The sequence below is a fragment of the Enhydra lutris genome, unplaced genomic scaffold (genome assembly GCF_002288905.1).
Source record: "Enhydra lutris kenyoni isolate GAN:26980312 unplaced genomic scaffold, ASM228890v2 scaffoldscaffold94, whole genome shotgun sequence".
NCBI classification, from domain to species: domain Eukaryota; kingdom Metazoa; phylum Chordata; class Mammalia; order Carnivora; family Mustelidae; genus Enhydra; species Enhydra lutris.
The window spans coordinates 2,006,309-2,032,748 of NW_019154178.1; the positions used below are offsets into that span (position 1 = coordinate 2,006,309).

The 26,440-nt window shown below is 62.6% G+C and overlaps 1 protein-coding gene across 3 annotated transcripts; it reads right to left on the minus strand.

Annotated features, from left to right (window-relative positions):
• Window positions 1–785: 785 nt before the first annotated feature.
• LOC111139069 (protein SMG5) lies at window positions 786–25,759 on the minus strand. 3 transcript variants are annotated; one of them, XM_022491205.1, is made up of 22 exons: window positions 25,530–25,759; window positions 22,143–22,241; window positions 21,516–21,639; window positions 21,004–21,160; window positions 18,819–18,908; window positions 17,793–17,882; window positions 17,059–17,137; window positions 14,976–15,101; window positions 14,822–14,890; window positions 14,463–14,671; window positions 13,697–13,834; window positions 12,584–13,168; window positions 10,805–10,980; window positions 9,729–9,804; window positions 8,961–9,136; window positions 7,986–8,144; window positions 4,660–4,719; window positions 4,008–4,167; window positions 3,541–3,631; window positions 2,743–2,817; window positions 2,269–2,407; window positions 786–2,159 (listed from the first exon to the last, which is right to left on the minus strand). In XM_022491205.1, the coding sequence occupies exons 1-22, from the start codon at window positions 25,601–25,603 to the stop codon at window positions 2,076–2,078; spliced, it is 3,036 nt and encodes a 1,011-aa protein (XP_022346913.1). In that variant the 5' UTR covers window positions 25,604–25,759; the 3' UTR covers window positions 786–2,075. The 3 variants fall into 3 exon arrangements, with proteins under 3 accessions (XP_022346913.1, XP_022346916.1, XP_022346915.1); XM_022491208.1 differs by lacking the exon at window positions 7,986–8,144; XM_022491207.1 differs by lacking the exon at window positions 13,697–13,834 and having other exon boundaries at window positions 14,454–14,671.
• Window positions 25,760–26,440: the final 681 nt, after the last annotated feature.

The following is a 26,440-nucleotide window of genomic DNA, read 5'->3' on the forward strand; positions in this document are numbered from 1 at the left end:
GACAAAGGGGAGCCAGGGAACAATCCCAGCCTTGTCCAGCCCCCAGGGAGCAGCACGGGGTGGACCAGCCCCATTAGCAGGCAGCTCACTCGGCCTCCTGCACACAGCCAGCCCCTCCAGCTTGACCCAAGCCCACGGACATCAGATTGGCCACACCAGGCTAGAGCCAGCCTGGACCTGGCCAGGGCGACATGGCGCCCTCCTCAGACCAGGGGGCACGCCAGGGGTCCAGGTTCTGCCATGAGCAGGGCGGTGGGGGCAGGGGGGCGCCTGGGCTCAGGAACCCAAATCCTGACTTGTGACCTCAGAAAGCACCTCTCGCTGAGCTGCGGTGCTGGGCAGAGTCCAGAGCAAACGCCTCCAGGAAATGGGGCTGAACCACAAGGGAACCGCCATGCCGGTTTATCCCCAGACACACCAGACGCGCCAGTCCTTGCCGGGGGCCAAGGGCTGAGGCCCCAGAGGCTGGTCTCCGGGCCCCCACGCACGCCCCCCGCCCCCGCAGAAGAGCTTCAGCCCCGCTCATGGGACCCAGCTGGAGGACACGCATCGCCCACCCCGGCGGAGCTGCTGTCCTTGCTGGAGCTCCGGCCAGCAACCCTGCAAAGCCACCAGCCACTCACGGGGCCACCGAACTTGACGGAGTCTTCCACAAAACCATCCCTGGGGTTGCTGGGTTCTTGCTTTGAGGGGTTCACCTCGAAGAAACTTTCTGCAAACGCCGCTTCAGGAAAAAAGTGCCAATATCCCAATATAACCAGACACAATGGCACCAGGAGACGGGGTTGGGCTTCGAGGGGTCTTTATTAAGTGACGCTTTAGTCTCAGTCTTTGCCAGGGACTGGGAGGGGGGGTGACCCCCACTGCCCCCAGGTTGTCCCAGACGTGCTGTCTTAGAGGAAGGAAGCAAAAAGCCTGCTTTCCTCTGAGAACAGCCCAGGAAGCTAGGCTAGCGCTGGGGTGGGGGGGCGCAGAGCCGAGACCCCCGGCACCCCCCACCCCTGGCCGAGCTCCTGGCCAGCCCCAGGGCAAGGGGCCAAGGCATTCCTGGCCAGAGCCTTCCGGACAGCCTGTGCCCGCTGCAAAGCCCGCTGCCCTGAGCAATTCCCGATCCTGGCTCCCACATTCACCTCGCCCCTTGCTGCGCGTAAGTGAACCCCACGCTCCGCCCCACCGGGCCAGCAGCCCCTGGCTGGGCAGCTCTAAGGGCCTCTCCCTCCTGCGGCCCACCTCCACGCAGGCCTCTCCCGGGCCTCCCACCGCTCCCCTCTCCTCTTCCCGGCATCGCACTCTGCCCCCAAGCAAGCACCACCACTGTGGGGCTGGGGGCCCCAGGGACCCTCCCTGGCCTGCGGGCCAGACTGCCAACAGACAGAGTGACCTGCTCGGGGCCCTGGAAGCCAGGCAAACGCAGAGCAGAAGCAGAAGTGGGGCGGCTGGGTGTGCGGTCCCCGCAGCAGGAGGGGGCGAGCCCTGGCCCTGCTCTTGGTGCCGGCAGCTCCAGGCCCCTCTTCTAGAAGAGTCCCCAAGGCTCCAGAGCTGCCTTGCCTGCACATAGGGAGAGGACGGGCGGTCCTCCAGGAGAGGAAGGGTCCGCAGAGAACTACCCACATGTCTGGTGATACCCAATTCTCCCCCAGCGCCAGAGGGTGCAGACTCCAGGCGCCAATCACCCTGCATCCTGAGTGAGAAGAGGGGCCCTTCTGCTGTCCCTTCCCCTCAGAGGTCCACGAAGCACTCCAACGGAGTGCAGACGCCCACGCCTGCCCCTGCCCCTGGGGACAGCGGTGGGCTAAGGCAGAAGGGCTGGCTGGGGGCCCCCAGGCCTCTCCTGCTCCCAGCACTTCCCTCACTTTCCTGACGTCATCTTGGCGACAGGGAGACCGCCCTCTCAGCCGGCTCCGGGCCCTCCCTGTGGCTCCCGGGCCCTCCCTGTGGCCTGTGCGGCTGGGCTTCCTTCCTGCGTGCGTGCGTGCGTCTGCGTGTGCTGGGGTGACTACAGGTGGTGGTCCTGGCTGCCAGGGAGGGCAGGAGAGATCTGGACGCAGCCCCACTGTAGGGCGTGGGGGTCCGTCTCAACCAATCTCCTTCCACTGCTTGTAGAAGTCCAGAACATTCTTGATGTCCACACTGGCGTGCGCAGCGGCCTGCAGCGCTGCCTAAGGGATTGTGGAAGCAGACAAGCACGCGCATGGAGTGGTCTGAGGAGGGCGTGGGCCCGGGCACCTCCTCCCTGCTCACCCCCATCCTGCTACCTTGCGGACCGACCTGCATAGGGCCTGAGAGCACACTGGGGTTGTCCAGTGGAAGGCCTGTGATGATGGTCACCATGCCGCTGGGGTCCTCCTCACCCGCCCCCTGGGCCAGAGTCAGTTGTTTGCAGCTGTCCAGGATCTTATACAGGGTCCTGGTAGGGAGGAAGAGGAGGCAGGCCAAGCCACAGTGTGAGGGCAGCCCGCGTGCCAGCATCCCCAGAAGCTGGGGACTGGGAGGGCAGCAGGAGCGCGCGCAGGACAAACCAGGCAGAGAGGGACAGTGGTTCTAGAGAGTGTCCCATGGGGACTGGGTAAAGGGACACTAAGCAGGGACACCAAGGGGCTCTGGGGCTGGGGCCACTTCTCCCTCCCAGGGGACCACACAGGAGGCCCTGGCGGGTCAAGCATGGCCCCAGGCTGCTCCCACCAGCTGCTGCAGCACCAGCCAGCGCGAGGTGGGAGAGAGTGAGGCGGGGCCGACGCTTACCAGGCATCTGCGTCCTGCCGCTTCAACTTGTGCCGCTCGAAGCTCTTCCCCACCTCCTTCTGGCAGCGAATGTACCTGCAGCAGGGGGAGGGGGTCAGAGGGCAGGGCACCTCCCCGAAAGCACCTCCCTGTGTCCCGGGGAGGGGAGGGGCACCTCGGTCCCATCCCCGCTCTGTCTGGAGCCATTTCAAAGGAGCTTGGCCAGGCCCCGAGCCAGCTCGCTTTTCCTCCTGATAACATCGACCCCTTGGTTCCTCCCGGGGGAGGAGCTGGGAAGGGAGGAGCAGCAGATGCTTTTCAAGTCAGAGCTTCTGGAGACAGAGTCCAAACAAGCAGGCTTTGTGTGGCTTCCTGGCCGGGCAGGGGCAGATGCCGTGGGGGTGCCGGGGAGCAAGAGCCAGCTTGTCCCTCTGCTGCACCCACCGCCCGCGGCTCTCCCAGCCTGGAGCCCCGAAGGGAGGGCCTGAGCGGGCCTCAGCAGTCCCTGCCTGGCTGCGCAGGTGAAGGCACTCCCACCCCAGGAGCCCTGACCTCAGACGGACCCTACAACAGCAGCCGGGAGCCGGGGGGTGGGGGGTGCTGCCCCAGCTCCCCGATGACGCTCATCTTACGTCTGCCGCAGAGACAAAGAGACAACAGCTTGGTTGTCTGACAACAGGTTCCCCCACCCTCCATCCACAGCTGAGACCCTGACGTGTAATTTTATCTCCGTCCCCTCCCCAGCCCCATGGACTGCAAGTGTGTCTCTCACCCACGGGGACCAGGGCTCTGGAGACGCCTGGCCAGGCCCACACTCACCTGTTTCCTTTCTTAAACTCTGCCTCCAGGTACCGGATCCCATCCCGGGCCCCTGGGTGCTCCTTCTTCAGCAAGTCCAGGCCATCGATCACTGGCAGACGGGGCGGGGCGGGGGGAGACACGGAACAGGTGAGCTTGCAGGGAACCCCCAGTGCCTGCTGCAGTAGAAGCAGGACCCGGGCTCCTCAGTGGCTCCCAGGGCTCTTCCAAAATAGGACCTTCTCCCATCAGCAGAGCCCACGGTCTACCAAGTGCGTGCGCTTAGGTCTCTCCCGTTTCTCCCAACCGTCTTGTGACTCAGCATTTAACAGACTGTCACACACATTCCACAGATGAAGTGACCGAGCTTTAGAAAGACGGCAGGACCTGCCGAGGCCACAGTGTGCCAACTGGGCCTCCCTGAGCGCTTCTCAACTGCAAGCCCCAAGTCTCTCTTAACCACACCCTGTCCCCCCCAGTACACCCACCGGTCCTCGGGATGATGACGATGAAGCGGCCGCTGGTGGCCAGCTGGCGGATGACCGGGAGGTGGTGGCAGAGGGCCTGGGTGTCAGGGACGAGGTAGGGAGACATCGCTGACTGGGCCTTGGGCTGCTGCAGGCTCCCTTCCAGCTGAGAGACCTCAAGCTGGGGAGAGAGGGCAGAGTAGGTGCGGCTGCACGGGCCCTGCAGCCCCAGCGTGATGGACGGAGCCCAGGAGGCTCTCCTGGGGCATCTCCTGCCGCCAAGGGGACGGGGGGGGGTGAGGGGGCTCCTTGTACCAAGGACTTGGAGGAAAAGGAGGCAGAGGGAGGAAAGGTCAAGAGAAAGAGAAGGAAAAGCGAACAGAGAAGGCAGAGAGGGCCCAGCGAGGCCCAGCGAGGCCCAGCGAGGCCCAGCGAGGAGAGAGCCAGAGAAGGCGGTCTGGGAGGCGATGTGCTTCAGGTGGAAGCCGGTGCGCAAGGGGGAGACGGGCAGAGCTCTAGGGGTGGGCACCACACCGAACAGCGGGGAGGGGAGGTGGGGGAAGAGAGCAGGCGCTGGGGGCAGGGCAGGGGGCAGCGGTCAGGCAGCATCTGCCAGCGGGGTCTGGCCAATGAGCAGACGCAGAGCGGCCGCCGCTGGGTCCCGACCGCCTACCTGAAGCCGCAGCTGGGCCATGTCTCTCATCAGCCTGTTCCGACGGGCTTCCTCCTGCGCCTACAAGGCGAAACGCGCGCTAAGCTTGGGACCAAGAGCTGGGGCCTCAGTCCTTTCCCCAGTGATCGAGAGCTCTCAGATTATCCGAGAGGAGTTCCCGAGTCGGAGACAGGAAGGCATTATGTGAGGTCAGCTCTCTCGCCCCCACTAAGTGTGGGAGAGGGAGGCTCAGGAGACAGACCACTCCCCTGGCAGAGAAGCGCTTCTGGGACCCGCGCCGCAGCTCTCCCCGGCCCAGGCACCAGGGACAGGGAGCAGCAGCTGCGCGTGGGGGCCACACACACAGCGCCCAGCAGCACGGCGGCCTGCCAGCTCTGCCCCTCTGCTGTGCATGGTGCCCGCACACCACGCCTTCTATCGCCAACCACTTGCCAACTTCTTCCAAACCTGCTGCTCCCCTTCTGGCGGTCCCCGACTTGGGAAAGCAGCCACTGTGTACGCCAGGAGGATGGGCTGGGCTGTGACTGGTCCCTCTCTCTGCTCCCCAAGTCATCGCCTTCCTGTCCTGCTGACCACACATCCGAAAAACCACTCACACGCTTCTGTTCCCCCTCACCTCCGCTGTGTGACCCCCGTCTAAGCTGGTTCCTCCCACCTCATCCTCCCCGGCCCCTGCCCCCGCCCCCAGCCACCTTCCCCGCCGGCACCCAGACACCAGCTGCTGGGCACCGAGGCCCCGAGTCCTCTGACGGTTCCCTTTATCTTCTGGATGAAGCCCAATCTCCCTAACGTGGTCTAAAGAGGAGACAAAGGATGGGGGGCGGGGGGCACAGCACCGAAGGCCCTTTGATGGGGGAAGGAACGCCCTCAGAATGATGCCCTATGCAGTAACCTGTGCAAATGCATCGACTGCGAGAACGCGTGGCCGCCGAGATGTCCGGACAGAGCCGGACTGAGAACGCGCTGCAAATCAACTGACAGACACTCCTCAGAAGTATCAAGGTCATGAAAGGAGACTGAGAAACCGCCACAGCCCAGAGCCGATCAAGGACACACACAACCCAACATAATGTGGGAGCTTGGAAAAGAAAACCGCCATCTGGGGCACCAGGGGGTGTCTACCTTCGGCTCAGGTCATGATCTCAGGGTCCTGGGATCGAGCCCGCATCAGGCTCCCTGCTCGGCGGGAAGCCTGCTTCTCCCTCTGCCCACCGCTTCCCCTGCCTGTGTTGTCTCTGTCTTTCCTGCTTGCTTGCTCTCTCTCAAATAAATAAAATCATTAGAAAAACAACAAAGAAAACAGACGTCAGGGGCGCCTGGGTGGCTCAGTGGGTTAAGCCGCTGCCTTCGGCTCAGGTCATGAACTCAGGGTCCTGGGATCGAGTCCCGCATCGGGCTCTCTGCTCGGCAGGGAGCCTGCTTCCCTCTCTCTCTCTCTCTGCCTGCCTCTCTGTCTACTTGTGATCTCTGTCAAATAAATAAATAAAATCTTAAAAAAAAAAAGAAAAGAAAAAGAAAACAGACGTCAGCGGAGATCCAGTGACTTCTGAGGGAAGTCCGGGGTTAACAGCACTGCGCCCATCCCAGCACCTCAGTTGTGACACTTACACGATGGTTGTGCGAGATGCGCCTACCCCCTCCAGAGGCCCACATGACAAAACGGCCCCTTGGAGACACCTGGGCGCAGGACAGAGAGAGGGAGGCACAGAGCAGGCCCGGCCGGCAGACTGGCGAGGACGAGCAGTGCCGGCACCGCAGGAATCAAGCCCGGGGGAGCCTTTCAGGCTGGGGTTGAACTGTGAGGTCTGCTCTGCCGAGGGTAGAGGAAGGGACCTCCATCTGGGTCCAGGAAGAGGAGAGGAGAGCTGCACCAACCTCAGCCTCTGGCATCGTCAGGCCAGCGGCTCAGAGATGTGGGCCTCGGCCGTCCTCAGGGGACATCTGAGGAACCACAGGCAAGCTGGGTCCCTAACCCAGGCAAATGCTGCAGCCACAGCAGCTCAGAAGAGCCAGTCTGCCCAATGCCAGAGCCCTGGCTTCGCCACAGACGATCCCTCTTCTGTGACTCTGTGTCCCGTCATGGGGCACAGGAGAGGGTAAGCGCCCCCTCACTGAGCTGCGCCCAGGGCTGAACACGCTGTCCCGGGCCAGGTCGGCTCGGCACACAGAAAGCTCCCAGTATGCGCTGGCAGGTGTCACTACGGGGAGGGCACGCTGCTGCGGAGGGATGCACCCTTAGGGTGGACATGGGCCACTCAGCAGTGCTGGGGAAAGCCCTGGCAGGCGACGGGACCTTGGGGTCCAGCACCAACCGCGAGGGGCTCTCAGCGGCTCCCTGTCCCTGAGATGGGAGTCTTGGAGCTTTAAGCTAAAGGAAATGTCTGCAAAAACTAACGTTTTAAAGCTGTGTGATTTCCCCATGAATGTCTTTGTAATTACGTGTTTTCCTCTACAGAGCACGACAGGTTTGTTTTTCAACAAAACGAGCTTGCTTTTAAGGCCACAAAGAAGGGAGTTTCTGGTGCGCCTGTGCCCCTTCCCAGCCATGCACGCTCTCCGCGCGAAGCAGGTGCTCAGAGAGGTGGGGAGGCCTGCAGCTTGGGTGGAGGGGATGGGCCTGGGACGAAGAACCTCAAGGTTTGCAAAGACACATGGGCCGTGCTTCGGTGCCAGACATCCCCCGCTGCCCCCCAAAATGGGCTGCCATCCAGCCCGGGGGGACAGCACTCAGCTGTGCAGGCCCCAGTGCAGAGCCCAGACTGTGCTCTGGAGCATCAGGCCCCCGAGACCAAACGACCTTGCTGGCACTGCCGCGAACCCAGGGCCTACAGAACAGACTGGCCTGGCACGGAGCTGACTCTCAGTCAACGTCTGGGGACCAGGTTCTGAATGGAGAAGAGGTTAACCCCGGCCACCTCCTACTTTCTGGGGGTCCCGTAGGGAAGGATCCGGCCATTCCCCCCACCCCCAGTCCTCATCCCCAAAAGAGGAAGCGCCAGGGGCACCCACAGGCACATGCCCGAGATGCAAGCTCGTTCTGGCGTCACAACAACCCCGTGAGGCCAGCACCCCTGGGGCCAGGGAACCCGTGGGGGAACCTAGCAGGGAGCTCAGACAGGAGGGGACAGGGACGGGCCTCCAGCCCAGGCAGTCCGGACATGGACAGGGCCAGCCTGTCTCTGCTGAAAGCACCGCTCCTTCCCTGTGCTCCCTCCCTGTCTGCAGGCCCACGATGGGGGGGGGGGGGAGGCCCCTCCCCGCAGCCCCGCCCCCCGCCCCCTCCCTGGCTCTTCCGTGCAGGCCCCGCCCCCAGGACGGCGGCTCACCATGCGGAACTGCGCCTGCGCCTGCTGCAGCGCGCCCTCCCGCTCCGACGGCGCGATGCTGACGAAGATGCCGGCCTCCGCGCTGAACTGCAGGACGCTGCCTTGCAGGCGGGCCACGAAGTGCCCGAAGCTGCGGATGCAGCAGGTGCGCACGACCGACTGCGGGGACGTGGGAGCTGGTCAGGCGCCGCAGGGCCCCCAGGCACCGCCCCCCAGCCCCCCGCAGCAGGGGCAGGGGCTCCCTGGAAAGGCCGGTGGTGTGTGGGGTGGGAGAGGGGAGCCCCGAGACCCAGAGCTTTGGGCTGCCAGGAAAGGAGACTCCAGGCGGGACTGGCTAACCAGGCCGCAGGCGGAGACAGAAAAGGCAGCACAGCGGGCTGAGCGTTGGGGCACCTGGGCACTCCTGCCACCTCCCTCCTCGAGTGGAAAAAGGAGGGGACACAGCTAGACCAACAGTTCCAGCCTATTCTTCCCCCTCAAACAAGAATCCTCTCTAAAACCCTAAAACATGAAACAGACGAGAGCCCGGGCCCTCTAGCTGGAGAGGAGGAACCAAAAGGCCCCTGTGTGCCGGCGAGGGTGCTGGGTGCCTGTCTGCTCGGCCTACCCGGCGGTCCCCAGGCACCCCGCACAGGCACGCAGACACACGGGTGACCAGTCAGGCAGCGCTGCCCCTTCCGGCTCTCTCTGATGGCTTCCTGTCCAGCTCACAGGATGCCGGCCCCAGAGTGGAAAAGAGCCTGAGAACAGCTCCTAAGCCCTAACAGCCCCCCACTCCACACTGCAAAAGCTGGACACGGTGGAGGCAGGCCGCGAAAGGACATCCATGCGCGTCCCACGGGAAGGAGGGCAAGCCCGGCGGCTCACGAGAGAAGTACGCCCAGCCCAGCCCTAAGGACGCTGGACGGGAGGGCCACCGGCTTTACTGTGGGGCTGGATGAACAGAGCTGCTGGTGTCAGAAACGCCATCCCCACCTCCTCCAAGGCGCTAAGCAGGGGCCGATCCGCGTCAAAGTTAAAGCGACGATGGGCCGCCCGGAGAGGCGGCAGGTTACGAAGGGCCGTGTCCTCTGGGAGCAGCAGGCTGGAGGGCAGGTCAGGCAATTCACAACCTTCAAGAAAGTCTTGGACCTCGGGACACAGGGCCAGGCCTGGGGAGAAGCCACGTGAGACCACCTGCCCTGTGGGAGCCCCCTGAGGGACATGGCCCTTCCCCCTGGAGAGCAGGGAGATGGACGCGCAGGGCTGTCCCACAGGACTGGTGGGGCTAGAGGAGCAGGGCAGGCACAGGAGCAGTGTGCTCTGATGCGAAAGGCTCCCCGAACCCAGGGTGGACCTGAGGAGGGCTCTCGAGGAGGACGTGCACCCTCTCAGCTGAGGCCAGAGCTGGGAACCGGAGCACACACGCAGCTCGAAGGTGGCAAGAGGGGATGAGCTCTGGAGGCCCAGGAGGACTCTCCGTGACCGGGGCTGGCTCCCAGGCCTGCCTCTCTCGGCTCCTGTCCTCCCCACGGCCTTCCCCGGGGAGCACCCTGCCTGGCCAACCAGGCCACCTGCCCACAGTGGGGCAGTGTTGAGGAAACCAGAGACACAGAGACCACAATGGCCGCTGTGTGCCAGGATGGCAGGACACAGAGCCCCATCAGCCTCCTTCCCCCCAGGCTGGGTTACCAGGGAGGGGGCTGGGCTTTGTGGGGCCACAAGGGAGAGGGAGAGCAGGGGCAGTGCTGGGCACTCACTCACCAGACTCCCGGAGCTCGCCAGCAGCTGGCAACAGGTTCAGCAACACAGACAGGCGATTCCACAGACTCTGAGAGCTCTGCGAAGAAGGGAAGCCTTCAGTGGGGCAGGGGCAAGGAAAGCAGCACGCCGGGGGGGTCTGGGGGCTGTGGGCACAGACCTAGAGCGATCTGATAGAAAAATCAACAAAAGAGGCCGGGGACAGGGGATTCCTGGGAGACCTGGAAAATAGGGAGCCGATCCCATGAGGAATGAAGGGGGCCCACGGGCCTGGCTGAACTTCGTCACCAGCAGCAAGACTGTGGGGAGAAGGTTTGAGGCCACAGGAAGGACACTGGGCTCTGGGAGTGGGAGAAACCTGAGCGCCGGAGGCGGCCTCTCCCCACTGTTCTGCCCTCCATGTGCCCATCCTGGAACACCTGTGTGGGGACGGGACCCCACACCCCCAACCTTAACACACCTCCCGATGACTAAAGGGGAGTGAGTAACTCGCCGCCAGCACAAATGAGCACACGCCCAAGGGTGTGCCTGGCCTAACCTCAGCTCTCCTCTGAGGACCAGGGCGACCCGCAGGGGAGGGGTCGGCATGGCAGATGTGCCCCTGGGATAAAGCAACATGGGAAAACACTGTGCGGCCCTCAAGGCTCGAGACAGACCCTGAGAAGGCGCCCCTGCCCCCACCGCACCCCCACCCCCCAGCGCCCGCCCCCACAGCCCAGGCCTGACGCCGCTACCCCCACTGCTCCCCTGCCCCAGCGCCTCCACCCTGTCCGGCAGTCCTGCCGCCCCCGGCCCGTCTCCCAGGCACCACTCCTCCGTCTGGACCCCGGGGCAGGGCTAAAAGCCGGCCGTCACTGTCCTCAGGCCTGACTGTCCCCAGGCCTGACGACTGGCCTGATGCCCCGGCGCGAGGGCTCGAAGCACAACAAGCAGCTCTCGCCCGCCCTGGCCACAGGCTCCTGGAGGGCAGACGTCACGTCTACCCTGCCCCTACAGAAAGCGTCCTGGCCCACCCGGAGCAGGCGCCTAACGTCTGTCGCGAAGGAACCAGCGGGGCCCCCCGCGGCGGCGAGCCGCACCTGCGCACACACGACGATGAGGTCAGGGTTGGCCCGCAGCCAGTCCAGGAAGACCTTCACGGCGGGCAGCAGGCCTCCGGCCGCCAGGACGCGCAGCTTCTCCTGGACGCTGCGCTCGTTCCGACAGGAGCGCCCGCTGGACGCGCTGCCCTCCGACTCGGAGCCCTCCTCGGAGGCTGGGGTGGGGGAAGGGGAGCCGGGATGAGCCCGGCACACGGCCTCAGGCTTCAGCTCCAGGCCAGGGGCCGCCCTGCCCGCACCCCGGGGCAGAGCGCGGATGCGGAAGACGGGGAACTCACCACCACCCCCGCCTCATCTTTCCACGCCCACTGGCCAGATGCTCTTAAGCTGAGAAACGGGTGCCTCCACCCTTGCTGAGCCACCTGGGGGGCTCAGTCAGTGGAGGGTCCGCCTCCAGCTCAGGCATGATCCCTGGGCCCCCGAGTTGAGCCCCGAGTCAGGCTCCCTGCTCAGTGGGGAGTCTGCGTCTCCCTTTCCCTCTGCCTGCCACTCCCCCTGCCTGTGCTTACTCACTCTGTCTCTGACAAACAGACAAATAAAATCTTGAAAAGAAAAACAAAACTGTTTCTTTCTGGGGCCCTGGCTGGCTCAGTCGGTTGGGTGTCTGACTCTGGATGTCAGCTCAGGTCTTAATCTCAGGGTCCAGAGGCCAAGCCCTGTGCTGGGCTCCACACTGGCCGTGGAGCCCACTGAAAAATAAACAAATAAAACAAAATATGGTTCTTTCGGTCTCAAGCTAACTTGTGAGGGGTCTACAGCTATTTCCTCAACCCGTGTTTCTAAAAGGCCTACTCCCTGCTACGACGCACAGCGGGCAACCAGAAGGCAGCCGTTGGGGAGGGAGAAAAGGCAGACAGAATTCAACGACAGCCCGAGGCGCCTGGGGGCTCCCTCCGGTAAGTGTCTGACTCCTGGGCTTGGCTCAGGTCATGATCTCAGGGTCTGTGAGGCCGAGCTCTGTGCAGGGCCCCACACTCAGCACACAGTCTGCTTGGGATTCTCTTCCTCCCTCTCACGCAGGTGTGCGCTAATAAACTAAATTAAAAAAAAAAAAAAAAAAAAAGGACAACCCCGCCCTCCCCAGCACTTTCAGGGGCAGGTCAGAGCGTGGAGCAGTGGAGCAGCCCCCCGCCCCCACCCGGGCTTCAGAGCGTTTCCTGCGTCCCACCCTGTGTCCCACCCTCGTACAGGCTCGGTGTTGTGAACTGACAAGGACAGACCAGACCCACGCTGCCCTGCCCCCAGGAGGCTCACGGTCTCGTTGGGGACCCAGACAAGCCAACAGACAAGGACGCCTGAGTGGGAAAGGCCTGGAAGCTGTGGCGGGGCAGAGGTTACAGGAACCCGCAGGGAGGAACTCTCCCCTAGCCCCGGAAGAATGCCAGACCCCGTGATTTGAGGGAAAACCAGACGGCAAGTGAGGAGGAGCCAAGTGCCAGGTTAGGGGCAAGGGGCAGCACTCAGAAGAGGGAGGAGAACGCGTCCTGCACGAGCTGCTGTGCACGTTCAACAAAGCACCCGACGACAGGCCAGCCGGGTGCCCCGTGCAGGGAAGACCCCCGGGAGAGAGGTCCCTGGCAGGACGAGGGGCAGGGGCCGTGGCCGTGTGGGAGAAGGGGCAGACTAAGCAGCAGTGGGGACTCAGGACGACGCTGCCGGACCGGGCCGGGCCGGAGAGAGCACACGGACGCAGCGAGGCGGGGCGGGCACCCGCACAGACAGGCAAGCCGCCTCCCTCGGGAACCGAGGCCCAGATACCTGGCTCCGAGGGCTTGTCCGCATCTCCGTTGACGCAGGGCCTGCAGCCGGCCCCACCAGGGGCTTCGGCCGGGGGCCGGAGGGGCAGGTTGGTGAAGGTGGGGGCCAGTCGGAAGCAGCGCTTGGTCTGGAACATCTGGGTGGACATGGCTTGCAGGTTGCTGGCAATGCTAGCCTCACTGGGGCCCAGGGGGCCATTGAGAGACTCCGGAGCCTCTGACCTAGGCCGAGCAGGCTCTGGGGCCGGGGACCGTGTCCCCTCCTCGTCCTCCATGTCTTCCAGGTCTGACCGGGACTCTTGGCTGTTCATTTCTGAGTCTGTCTCAGCATCAAAGGCTGTTCCCCCACCTTCAAGACTCTTGTCAGAGCCACTGTCCGAGCCCTCACTGGCCCTGGCAGAGTCGTGGCTGGAGTCCGATTCAAAGCCTTCGCTCAGGTCACTGTCATCTCCTGCTTTGGGTGGGTGGCGACGGCGGCGGAGGCAGGAGAGGCGGGAAAACTTCCGGCTCTTTCTGACCTCACCTGCTGGAGGTGCTGCGGGAGGGGGCTCGGAGCCTGGCACCTCCTCCCTCTCCAAGGGCTCATCTGTGCCAAAAGGACAGTCAGGTGGGGCCTGGGGGCAAACTAGAGCGATTCACCACCTCCCGAGCCCCCCATGTGCTCCCCTTCCCGTCACTGCACTCCAGCCCGACCTGCCCATGTGCACGCCCCCTCCCACCTGCCCACACCTGTGCCATCACTCTGGAACGCCCCCCTCCCCCACCTGCACCTGTGCCATCGCTCTGGAACCACCCCACACCTGCACCTGTGCCGTCGCTCTGGAACGCCCCCCCTACAACTGCACCTGTGCCGTCCCTCTGGAACTGCCCCACCCCTGCACCTGTGCCATCGCTCTGGAACGCCCTCCTCCCCCGTCTGCACCGGTGCCGTTGCTCTGGACCAGCAACCCCCCCCGCCGTACCTGTGCCATCACTCTGGAACACCCCTCCCCACACCTGCACCTGTGCCATCGCTCTGGACACCCCCCCGCACCTCTGCCATCACTCTGGAACACCCCTCCCCACACCTGCACCTGTGCCGTTGCTCTGGAACACTCCCCTCCCCCGCCCGCACCTGTGCTGTCACTCTGGAACGCAGGCCCTGCGCTCTCGCTCTCCTCCAGCTCCGCCTGCAGCCGTATGTTGACGTGGTTGACGAGGTGCGAGAAGAGGGCCAGCGTGAAGGCAATGGCTGCGCTGTACTGCTTGGACCCTAAAGCCGGAAAAGCTAGGCATGAGCGGCCCAGGGCTCTGAGGAGGGGCAGGCGCCAGGAGCTCCAGCCCCATCTCACCTGCTCTCCCCCTTCCAAGGACCAACCAACTTCTCAAAGCTTTCTTCTAAGAAAAAAGGATTTCTCAGGTCTCTGCGTGATTATCCTGCCGCCTAGGACGTGCCAGCTCACTGTGTGTGTCCTCAGGCGAGCATATCCTGGGGGCCCATGCCACCTGCCCTGGCTCTGACACCTTCAGGCGGGCTCCCCACAGCCCCAGCCCCCACACACCCAGGCCCGCCTCCCTTTTCCTCCCGACTTTGCTCCACGTGTGCCGCTCCCAGGAAGATCTGCGCAACTGCCCAACTGCCCCAGACAACAAAGTCGGAATTCTGTCTGGGTCATCGGCTAAGCACCCTGTCCCTCCTGTTGGCTCGGGTTGTGACCGAGAGTGTGTCTGCGGGAGGGGCCTGAGGTGGGGGCACAGTGTGGACAGGCTGTTGCCTTCGTTCCTTCACCAGCAGCTCCTTCAGTGTAGGGGTCCCCGGCCCAGCAGTGAGGCAGGTGCCGCGGGCAGCCCGGGGAGGAAGCCAGGTGGGGGCGGGGGAGCAGGCAGGGCACGGGAGTCACCTGCTCTCTTCAAGCTGTGCACGCCCATGAGACAGATGACAACCATCTGAAAGACGAGGAGGTCCGGGACGAAAGCATAGCCGCCCTCGTAGTCCTCCTCGCCCTCGCTGGCCAGGCTGAGGCCGGGGGACGAGGGCAGGTAGAAGAGGCAGAGGTTGAAGTCCTCCAGGACTGACTGGCAGAGCGACGTCAGCTCTGAGTCCACCGGGCTGCAGAAGGGCAGGGGCAACAAGGAGGTCAGTGATGGGGCCCAGGGCAGGCAAGAGGAGCTGCGGGGCCCGGCGGAGACTGCAGAGAGCCGGCCCGGGCAGGAGGGGGCTCACGGGATGCAGGTCAAGGGCCCGCCCTCTGGCGCTCACCCGCTCCTGGGCTGCAAGAGGCTCTGCAGGTACATGAAATTCACCAGCAACCTCTTGATGTCTTTACACCTGGAAGAAGAGGAGCCCCAGGGAAATGGCAAATGCCCCAGAGGCCCTCCAGTCCCACCGCCCCAGCCCCACGGGCCCTACTCACCGCTTCTTGCTGGGAGAGAGTTTCCGAGTCTCGCACTTCTTCAGCTGGTGGTACATCTTGGCTGCCTTGTCGAATAGCCGCTTGAGGTTCCCATAGGCCCCCTCGAAGGACACCTCCGACTGGATGCTGAAGGACACAGAGTGCACTGGGCAGCCCCGGCAGGGCACGGCGCTCTGCTGGCGCTCGGGGAACAGTACTTGGAGCAAACACACGCTGCCCCCAGGCTCCCTTTCTGTGTACAGACTCGGGGCAAGGCCACTGTTCCCGATAAAGTACACAGACACAACTTCCGGACAACACAGTGAATGGAACACCTTGGCCCCCTCCGTAAGCAGAATGACTGCTCCCGCTGTCAGGGACCGTCCCTGACATACGGCAGCACAGAGCACGTAACGACAAGTGGCAGCTAGCGAGCGGCCGCGCACAAGTGTGTGCACACACAGCTCCCGTGCTCAGACACTGGGTCAGAGGTGAGTGTGCGGAGAAGCCCGCCACGGGCCAAGCCCAGCGCGTGCCGCCCACACGTACGCACGTGCACGCGGAGCCGGGACGAGCAGGGACCCCGCGCCGGCCCCAGGCCCTGAGCCAGCGCGGAGGCTCCTAGCCCAGCCAGCCTCACGGCAGCACCCACAGCACCAACAGGCACTGGGCTGTTTTTCATGTACTTTTGTCATAAGAAGCGAGAGTCAGAAAAGAAGAAACGTGTGTTCCTGGTGAGTAACAGGTAGTCACAAAGTCACGGACACTCCTTCCGTCCAGAAATGGGTTCTGTGCGTCCTCGCCTTAAATCGGGGATGGGGGGAGAGGACAATGCAGCGCAGCTGCTCTGACCACCAGATTACCACACAGATGACTGCTGGCTTCCGGGCCCTAAGAGACGGGCAGGTTCTATTTCCAAATGTCTTGGGTCACAATCCAATGTCCGGAGCCTTGAGCTGCCACGTACGAAATCCATCTCTCCCAAGAAGAGAAACCACACAGAGTGGGAAGGGGTCCAGAGGAGCCTCGCTCCAGACAGAGCAGCCCCCGGGGCTGCTGAATACCAGTGACTGATCCTAGAAAAGGCCACTGGGGACAAAGAATGGCCTGACCAGGCCCCACCCAGATGCCTCACCCACCAACGGGAGACGAGAGTGCTTTAACACAGCAAGGCAGGGCCCCTGCGGGCACCTCCCAAACCTGGACGTGCCAGGCTCTCTCTGGAAATGATCACTCACAATCACGGTCACAAGTGTGATGAGGGACCAAGGACCAGTAAGGGGGGCATTCCCGGAAAGGCACGAGAGGACTGGGGAGGAGGCAACGGAAGCCCACGAACCTGTATTTAAGAACAGCAGCCGCGGGGGCCGGTCTGTGCCGGTCCCGGACAGGGGGCAGGCGCCCCAAGAGCAGACACTGTGCTGATTCAAGAAGAAAGGCTTCCTGGACCAAATGAACCACGGATCACGGCACAGGGAATGAGAAGACAGACGCTCACTTCACACTTCCGCACACAGCCCACATGCTTATGAAGGACCAGCTCCCTCCACTCCCCTTGCTTGGAAGCCCAGTTCACAGCAGCATCTTCTGGAAACGTCTGGCTTCTCATGGAGCCATCGGCCCCGACAAGGCGGCTGCCGCTGGGGCCCAGGCGGTTTATTCCTGACCGTTACCTCACTGGGGCACCCAGCAACCCATCAGACACACGTCCACTTGGCTCGGGCGACTTGGTGATCTAAGTTCACTCAGCTCAGCCATCCTGAAGCCGAGGCTCCTTACTCTGAGGGCGCGTCAGCACTGGGGAAGCAGTGGCCACCCTGCGGTTCAGCGGCCTCCCACACTGTCGCCATGGTCACTTGGACACCAAAGCCCGACAGTTGTGCTGTTCTTGACAGCCGCTACCCTGACACCATTCCGCCCGCCACACGCCGATGACTTCCTCCCCCAAGACAGCCATCCTGCACTTCCCAGCAGACGGTGGGCAGCTCTGCCGGCTGCCCGAGCGCCTTCCAATCCAGGCGGATCCATGACAAGCAGGAGCTAGGAAAGGGCGGGGGAGCGAAGCAGCAGCGGTGGGGACGCGAGGCCCGCGGGCGGCACTCACCAGCGCAGGTAGCAGTACATGGCCTCCACGTTGTAGTACTTGCCGCCTGCGAGCGTGCCCAGCTGGTTGAAGGGCATCCCTGCAGGGACACAAAAGTCATGTGGTCTGTGCCACGACATTCCCCTGCCACCATGACCCAGCACTGCTGAGCACCGGGGAACTCATGGGCTCATGAGGAGGAGGTGGCCCAGGTCTGCAGAGGACACCAGCGTCCCCAGGGAGGAGTGGCCAATCCTATTTCCCCAGGGGACTGGCTGGACACTCATTTCTGGCCTCGCCTGCCAGGGATCAGCACCCCCGGGCGCTATCCCATCAGCGGCGGCTGTGGCAACTCTAGGGTTGCTGGAAACCCGCAGAGCCTCTCCTCTTCCCCAGCTCTGTTTCTCACCCCTGAGCTCTCCTACTGCAAGCAAATCCCCACCTCTCCGTGCAATGGAGCATTCCCCCTGCTCCCACTGTCCCTCAAGTGTCACTTCCTCTCTCTACAGAAGCCTCAGAGACAAGGGAGCCTTCTTCTCTTCCTTCCCCTCTGCCTCCCTCCTTCTCAAGACAAAGAATCTGCCTCTCTCTTGAGCCTGTGTTCGAGAGGGCGAGCGCCCAACCGAGGCACAGTGTGACGGGACCGAGCACGAGGGGGACGCAGGGAAGCCAGCGCGGCCTGCCTGCCCTCTCCATGCTGTCCTCCTGCTGAAAAGTGCTGCTGGTTAGGGAGGCCTGAGTCAGACGCCACTTACCAATCTGGGGAGCTACTGACAAGGCTTGGTAGTAAAATCTCTCGGCTAGCAGCTCGGTGTCTACGCCAGCTAGTTCATTCTGATAACGCGCTGCAGGAGACAGAAGGAAGGAAACGTGATGCTGCCGTGTTTCAGAGAAACCTCCCCTCATCCTGGAGTCCACTCTGTGGAGCCTATAGGAAGACCCTGGGAGGAAGACACCTGAGCTATGAGGCTGGCTGCTTGGGCCTCGGGCATAATCTTAACTCTGCATGACCGTGGGCCAATCCTTCAACTCTCTCTTCCCTGCTGGGAGCTTCAGGGTGTGGGGAATGTTTAGTGTTTGTAAACAGGCTCTTGTTTATCTCCTCCCAACGGAAGGGGACCCGGGCAGGGGACCCGGGCACCGACCGCAGCCGTAACTGCTTGGGAGGACCTCCGGTAGTGGGTTCTGGAATACAGCTGTCTGATCCTGCAGGGAAGACGTTACTCAGGACACTCGACCAGTCTAACGCGAAGCAGGTGCTCTCTCTGCACACAGGGCCCATAAGGGGGCCAGGAGCGCACAGGGCAGGGAGGAAAAACCTCAGGGGACAAGAAGTAATGTATCTAGTAGCCTAATGAGGAACCTTTAGCTACCAGGACTAGAGGCCTGGGCCCAGCAGGCAAGAGAGTACTCCTCCATTCTGAGAATGTTTGCCGGGCAGGGAAACCCTCCAGGAGGCTGAACTTCAATTCCTCTAGGAGTCCAGGAAAAATGAAAAAAGCAAACCCCAAAAGAGAAAAACATCCAACTAAAAAAATCTTCCTAACCCAATACTGAACCTGAGTTATCACCCAGACTTTCTCAAAGTTTATTTCCTTCTTCCATAGTCACTGGTCCTTTCTGGCTCATGAAGGAGCAGGGACAAAGGGACATGTTAGTCACAGACCCCAAACTATTCCTATTGCTCTCCCGCCACATACAAGCTGGTACCAACAACGGAAGCAGCTTCCCGCCTGGCCTGCAGCCCAAACCGTTGCCCCAACGAGAGTGCCGGTTCTTACACAAATCCCCCAGGTACACGAGACACCGGTGGCATGCCATCTGTGCCCAGTCCATCTCCTTCCCTGACGCAGACACTGGCTTCTTGCATCCTGAGAAAGACAGAAAGGGACACTCAGAAGCCCCTTCCCTGGCCCTCTACCTAACGGGAAACATCTTTCCTAGGTGGGGAAAGGAGATCAAGAATCCAACGCTCGTCCTGAAACCCTGTGTTAGGGGCAGGGGGACGTGCATCTAGGACCAGGTGGAGAGACAGAGGCCTGCAGGCAGGGGTCATTCACGGGACGGGAAGGAACTGGAGGAGACAGGCGAGGGTCCTCAGGCCAGGACAGTTTCCTGGGGAAAGGCGACGTGAAAGGTCATCATAGGAAGGCTTCTAGAAAGGAAGAAGAGGGGGAGGCCAACTGTCAAGGCAGTCTTGGGTGCCTTGGGCAGAAGCTTCCCACGTAAGGAGGAAAGGTCTGGGCAGAGACGGGAAACCTGCCGGGAAAAATGAAATGTACAAGAGGCCAAGGCGGATGCCCCGGACTTCCTGGCGGAGGCCTATGGAGAAGGCCACCTACTGGGGAGTCCGCCCGTGCAGGAGACAGGTGAGCCTGCCGTGCCTGAGCACTGGCGTGGCCGGAGCCGATGTGCTGGGCTCTCAGCTCCCCCTTCTCGGTTCAGAGAGCTCGAGCTCTCTGGGGGGCAGCGCCCCACGTATCAGGCACTGGTCGGTCTAAGTGCTCTTTGGCGTCAACGGGCCACAGCAACCTCTGGGGAGGGCGAGAGGGCGACCTCCGCTGCCCCCACAGCAACCTCTGGAGAGGGCGACCTCCGCTGCTCCCACCCAGCAGTCAGGAGGGCCCACAGCAACCTCTGGAGAGGGCGAGAGGGCGACCTCCGCTGCTCCCACAGCAACCTCTGGGGAGGGCGAGAGGGCGACCTCCGCTGCCCCCACAGCAACCTCTGGAGAGGGCGAGAGGGCGACCTCCGCTGCCCCCACAGCAACCTCTGGGGAGGGCGAGAGGGCGACCTCCGCTGCTCCCACCCAGCAGTCAGGAGGGCCCACAGCAACCTCTGGAGAGGGCGAGAGGGCGACCTCCGCTGCTCCCACCCAGCAGTCAGGAAGCACGTCACACACTGGCGAGCGGCAGAGCCAGGACTCGAAAGGCAGACTGGCTCGAGCCGCTCCCCTCTGTCCACGTCACCACGTCGCCAAGCTGCTGGCTACGAGACCCGCCCCGAGAAGCCCTTCCTCCTACGTTCTACAGGTGCCCTCAGTCAGCCGGACGCGAGCACATCAATGAGGAGAAAAACTGAGTTCAGGGAACGGAGCCTCCGAAGTGAAGGCTCTTCACTGCGGGGGCTCTGGACCCCTCCGGCCATCTGCCATGGCGTCTAGGAGGGTGGTCTTAGGTTACGTCGTTGTTTTTAAATGTTTTGTAAATGCACCAGATGCAGCGCCGGGCTTCGGACGGAGAATGCCCCGAGGTGGTACAGAAGCGTCTGGCCAGGGCAGGGGCACAGGCAGGGGCGGGAAGGAGCGTGAGCGGCCAGACGTCGGACGAGGAGGGAAGGAGGTCGAGCACAGTCGCCGGCCCCTTGGGCAGCCACGCACACACCTACCTGTGACACCTGACCACGCGGCGCTACCCTGAAGGAACGTCCGTAAACGTTCCTAACACTTTCAATACGCACAAAAAAGCTAGGAAACAGTTTCTGAAGTTAAAAGCAACAGTGCTGGGGCGCCCGGCCAGCTCAGTCAGGGCAGGGCAGTGGGAGGCTCCTGATCTTGGGTCGTGAGTTGAAGCCCCACGCTGGGCGTAGAGACTACGAAAATAAATAAATAAATAAATACTTAAAAAAGAAAACGCACACACGGTGCTGAGCAAACTCAAGGGCAAGAAGAAAACAAGTGCCGTTACTTCCACCCTCCAGGGACGGGCCTGCTCGCAACATCCCGGCCGTCCTTCAGACACCTCCTCGTCTGCACCCCCGACCAACGGAAACCCCTCTTTCCTCCAGGTCTTCACCCAACCTCGCACGCTTGTTTAGAGAAACCCGAAGTCCACGGACCGTCTGCAGGTCTGGCTAGAATCCTCTGTGCCTGGCCAGGTCACCAGCTACAGAACCCAGAAGAGTAAGAAGGCCAGATGCGGCGGCCCCTACTCTCGCTCCCCAGCCCACCTGTCGGATGTCACTGACCTATGAGGGGGTCGGTGACGTGGGTCCAGTCGATGCAGCACTGAAGTTCCAGCTGGTAGTGGGACTGGATATAGAGAAGCAGGTGCTGGTAGAAGCCGATCCCAGCGACCAGGTGTGTCCGGTAGGCACACTCCAGGGCGCTCCGGCTGTGGATGTGCTGGACGGCGGGAAAGCGGAGGGGCTGCTAAGCCGTGAGCTCACAGGGCTGTTCCCCTCCCTGACCCCAGTCAACCCCAGGAAACGAACGTGGATTCTTGGCTCTGGAACTTCGCCCACATCCCCCTTCACTCACGAGTCACCCCACACCCTCAGATCCACCTCTCTCATCTTCCCGTCTGCGAGGAGGCTCCCCGGCCAATCCTAATTACATCGGACCCCTCCCTCCTTACTGCCTCTTTTCCGTGGTTCCTCTACCTCCAACCATGTCCTGGCCCACCTTCCTAGCTGTCTCTTCCGTTCTCAGCTTCCCTCTTCAGACACCTTTCTTCTCAAAACCTGGGCCCTCCCCTTACCGTCTTGTGAGTCTTGATGAGCTGAATAACTTCGTAGTATACCTTCCTCCAGAGCAGCTCCTCGGCCTTCCTCCCATAGTCCACTGGGTGCAGGAACATAAGCTTGACGCACAGCTCGCGCAGCCTGAGGGCACAGAGCAGCACAGGAGGCTGACCATCCTTGGGGCAGGGAGGCATTTGCGACGCCCCGACCCACAAATCCCCATGCCTCCCAAGGGACATCCAGGGTCCATCTGCAGGACCCGGGACAAACAGCAGTCCTGGAAAGCAGTGGAAACCCCAAAGGATAGAGGCGGGAGCAGTAAGAACTTTAATAATCTTCTTTGCGCCCTGCACATTTCTCTCCTTTTTTCCTGCCTTTTAACCCCATCTTTCTTTCCTGCCATTTGGTAGCATGGCCGGGTCCCCCAACTCAGTGCCGTCCAGTGGCACGAGGCCGCTAGAGGAAGAAGCTGCAGAGACAGTGAGGGGTCCCCACGTCCTCTCTCAGGAAGGCCAGAGTTCTCAGCCCGTTACTGTACCATGAGCTCAGGAGGTAAGACAGAACACGCGTCTGTGTGCGACAGGGTTTCGGGGGAGAGAGGCAGAGAAAGCTTAAGGCTCTGTCGTTGAGAGTCTCCGGCTTACTTGTTCCTCAGGCTAATGTTCTCTGGTTTGAACACCTCCTGATAAGCGGTTTTGTTGCAAAGGATGAGGTCAAGTCGATGCACAGCCTCCACCACGGCCCTGGAGGGAAGCACAGGCAGAGAGCCCTGAGCCCTGCATATGTCCAGGCAGGCTGGGGCGGGGGGCACTGATCCTAGAGAAGAAGCTACAGAATTAGGGGCAGGGAAACGGGAAGGCTGCAGGCTAAGTTGTACAAAACCAGATGAACAGTCGCCACGCACCCCAAGAAGAGCCCTCTCCCCGGGGGGACAATTCTGTCACTACTTGCCGCGGGGCTTGCGGGGCAGGGGAGCTGCTACTGGCTTACAGTGGGTGCCGCCAGAGGCCCCACAACACATGGGACAGTCCACCACAATACATATCTTGCCCCAAGTGTCCAAGGTGTCAAAGCAGAGAAGCCCCATGATAGGAAAAGCTGGATTCTCTTAATGGAAAGAGCCTGTGCTCGGACGCCAACGGGAAATGCAGGCTCTGACCCTGGCTGTGTCTACATCTGTAATTTTAGGCAAATTAAGCTCTCCGAGCCTCAGTTTCCCTGTCCATAAAAATGGGGACAGGCATGGTAGCCGCCACAGGGGACTGTGAGGACGAACTGAAAGGACTCCCGTGAGGCCCTGGCACACGGCAGCCGCTCAACAAGTAACGGGACACGAGTTAATCATTGTCCAAGGGCTTACTGTCCCTGACACAAAGGAAAGGCCTCCCTAGCATAAATTTCTATTTCTGAATTAGTGGGGTACGGAAGAATGGGGAGGGGGGCTGCACTGCGTACTGCGTAGTCGCAAGGTCTCCTCGACTCTTTGTTTGCTATGACAGGCTCTGGGTGCTGGGCCAAAGTGCTAACTTCCTTGCATCCCAGCTCTCCCGCCTACAAAATGGAAGCACGATTACGGCCCCTGCACGAGGATTAAATTAGCGAATACGTAAAGCACTCATGATGGTGCCTCATACGTGCAGACTCAGCAAGTAGTAGCTTCTATCTTTCTTGTCTAAGGCCAGGAGGCGACTCCAGACACCACGAGAAAAGGCCACTGAAACGCCACCATGGATGGCTGAGAAATGCCAGAGGGACGTGTCATCTCTAGAAGGGGAAAACCCCGAGGAAGGCAGGTAACAGCTGCGGAAACAGGGAAACTCAGAAACAGCTCCGGCACACAAGCAACCAAGAAAGGGAGGGTTTGGTGACTGTTTCAGAACACTGAGACGTGGGCCCCTGGGCTGGTAAAGTGGGCCACGGCAGGCTGGCTCCCTGTGGAGGCTCAGGTGGGACGCCAACAGACGCTGCCCTGCCCAGGGCAACATGACCGCCAGCACCCAGAGGAGCGGGCGGGAGCGGGCTCCGGGCCTTCTCACAGGCAATCTTGAGAGCTCAGCATTTCTGCAAACGCCTTCCGGGCCGCCTACAGATGGGAGCCAAGCCCTCTGAGCCAGCCTGGCCCTCCATGCCAGGGCCGTCAGACGGCCATCCGTGACTTTATCCTAGGCCCCCTTAGTTCCCCAGGGCAGGGCTTTCGAACTTCCGGGCCACGGACAGACCTCAGGAGCGTGTGCACATGCCTTTATGGACTGGCTCCACAGCTCTCCCTAGTTGTCGATCCAAGAAAGCTTAATAACCATTACTCCGGAAAGTTCTAATTGCAGATTCTCTTTCTTTCTTTTTTTTTTTTTTTTAAAGTAATCTCTACACCCAACATGGGACTGAATGTGTGACCCTAAGATCAAGAGCTGCGTGCACTCCTGAGCCAGCAGGCTCCCCAAAAAATGACTTTTTAAAAATAGTTCGTCAGCCTAATTAATTAACTGGTGTTTGTGGCCCTTCCAGCATCCCTGCTACTGCTGCCTTCTCCCCTTCTAAAACTTTTCAGAATCTCCGTCTATAAGCAGACGCTGGGAATTTCCCCAATTTACTGAAGCTCAGAGTGACAGTTCGTATCTAACCACACATTTACATGGGGCAGAGAAAGCAGACCTTCCGTCCCCGGTTCCTTCCCGCAGTCACGTCTGTAAGGAATCAAAGCAGCGACCTGCCTGCCGCCTCCCGTTTCCACCCGGCTCAAAGCCAAGAACACAGGCCCAGGCAGAGGGACGCACGCGCACACGTAAGCCACATGTGCACCCACATCACCTCGTCCGTCCCGTGAGGTACTGGGGTGGGCTGAGGGACAGCGAGGCCCGCGAACGATCAGGAGGATGACCAGGCCGCTGCTGAAAGCTGGAGACACGTGCGGGATCTCGCAGGCAGGGCCCACGCTCGGACGGGCAGCGTGACGCGGCACCCGTGTCACCCACCGCCGGCTCCTCACCCGCCCTGAGACGGCTGGGGGCAGCCCACAGTGGGCGCCCAGGGGCTGCCGACTGGATCACTTTGCTGTTTTGGAGCGGCCTATACTCCCCTGTGCCTCTGACTTAACGAAGGCCAGAAAGGCAGGACGCCCAGTGGCGGGAGGGAAAGAGCACGCTCCGACTCTCGCACTGCCGAGATGGGGCCGCCGCGCCGAGGGCCCCTGTTGTACGAACCTCACCCTCTACTAGAGAGCAGCAACCTCAACCTCGTCTCACGCTTCACGCCATTCTGCCCCAGTTCTAGAAACCACGTTCCAGCTGCCCCCCAGAAAGAAGAAATCCTCGACCCTGTGTGGGAAGAGCGCACAGCGGCCTCAGCAGAGGGACGGGGGCGGCAGCCAGGACCTGCGGGGGGCGAGTGGCGCTGCGGGAACCAGAAACTGGGGATGGACGCTGCCTGGCAAGGGGCTGTAGTCCTGAGGCTGGGAGGGAGCAGGGCTCGCGATCAGGAGGGCCCCGGTACCCTGAAATGGGCTCCCGTGACCTAGGAACACTCTGGACCCGGCCCTTCGTGGCCCCTCCAGGCCGACGCAACTCGTCTTCGGCCTCTCTTTTCATTCAAAATCCGCAAAACGCGAGCCGGAGGGACTTCAGGGCGTACCCAACCCAAGCCGTCCTCTCCAGGATGCGGATGGCGAGGCCCAAGGTCACACGAAGCCCCTGGCTCTCCGGACCGCAGGCCGGGGCACTCCCCTCCGTCGCGTCCTGCGGGGTTCGGAGCGCCGCTCCCTTCCGGGTTCTCCCCGCCTGCGACCCCACCCTCACCTCCGCGGCCCGCAGAGCTCGGCGCCCGCCCCAGGCTCCGGGCCAGGGGCCTCCTCCACGTGCGCCCCCCGGCCGCCCGGCCGCCCCCCGGTCTCGGCCCCCGCCGGGCCCCGCGCCCACCCCGCTCGCCGCCCGGCCGCGCCCTCCCGCAACCCCCCGCACCCCGGCCCCGCCCGCCGCGGCCCCGCCCCCGCGGCGCCCACTTCCCCCGGCGGCCGCACGCACGCCCCGGCCCCTCACCGGTAAAGCCGCTTGGTGTGGAGGACCTTCGCCTCGGGCTCGCTGCTCTCCCCTGAGGGGGGGCCTTGGCTCATGGTGCCCGGGTCCGGGGCGGCTCCCGGTCACAGGCCCCCGCCGCCCGCCGCTACCGCCACCACTGCCGTGTCCGGCCGGAGCCGCAGCCGCCGCCGCCGCCGCCGCCGGCCCTGCTCGGCCGCCATCGCTGTGAGGCGGCTGCCCGCGACAGCTCCTCCTCCGCCCGCCAAATCTCGCGATAGCAGCCGCCCAGCGGCGGGCCCGCGGCCTGAACGCCGCCAAATCTCGCGAAGCTCGTTTGCTCTCCCGGGAAGTTGCCCGAACTAACTCTGGGCAGCGCGGCCTCCTTCCGGCTTCTGCAAGCCCCTGCGGAAAACTTTATTGACAAAGCCGCCGGCGAGCGGACGGCGGACCCTGCGAGGGGCTGGAGAGCTGGGCTGCGGGGCGGCAGATGGGCCCACAGCTAGGAGCGAGGCTCTGCTCTGTCCTGCAGAGCAGGCCCGTCCTCGGCCCGTCCTTCCGACCCTTCACCCCAACCCCCGCTGGAGCCGCGTCGCTTTCGGATCACTGCCGACTCCTCCCCTCCCCCACCACCCCACCCCCCGCGGTCTCTTGAACAAACCTAAGTGTACCTGAAAGTTCCCTTCAAAAGGCGGCACGCGAGCGGACGGCCCTCCGAGACGCCAGCCTTGACCGCGCCCGCGGCTCCCCGGCTCCCGTCGCACAGACCCACACCGCGCGTCTCTCAGCAGCCCCGCAAACAGTCACACCCCGCCACGCGATGCGGGGCGAGCGACCCAGACCCTGTCCCGCCCTCCCAGAGCTCCGACGGCTCGGGGGTGAGGCCCCACGGGAGCGAGCAGCCCCCACGGGAGTGAGCAGCCACGCGCCCTCTG

Coding starts and splice junctions, on each gene's coding strand:
- LOC111139069 (XM_022491205.1), bottom strand. CDS start 25,603: ATGAGCCAAGGCCCCCCCTCAGGGGAGAGCAGCGAGCCCGAGGCGAAG. Junction 22,242..25,529: donor CACACCAAGCGGCTTTACCG/GTGAGGGGCCGG, acceptor GCTTCCCTCCAG/GGCCGTGGTGGAGGCTGTGC. Junction 2,818..3,540: donor GAGTTTAAGAAAGGAAACAG/GTGAGTGTGGGC, acceptor CCCCTGCTGCAG/GTACATTCGCTGCCAGAAGG.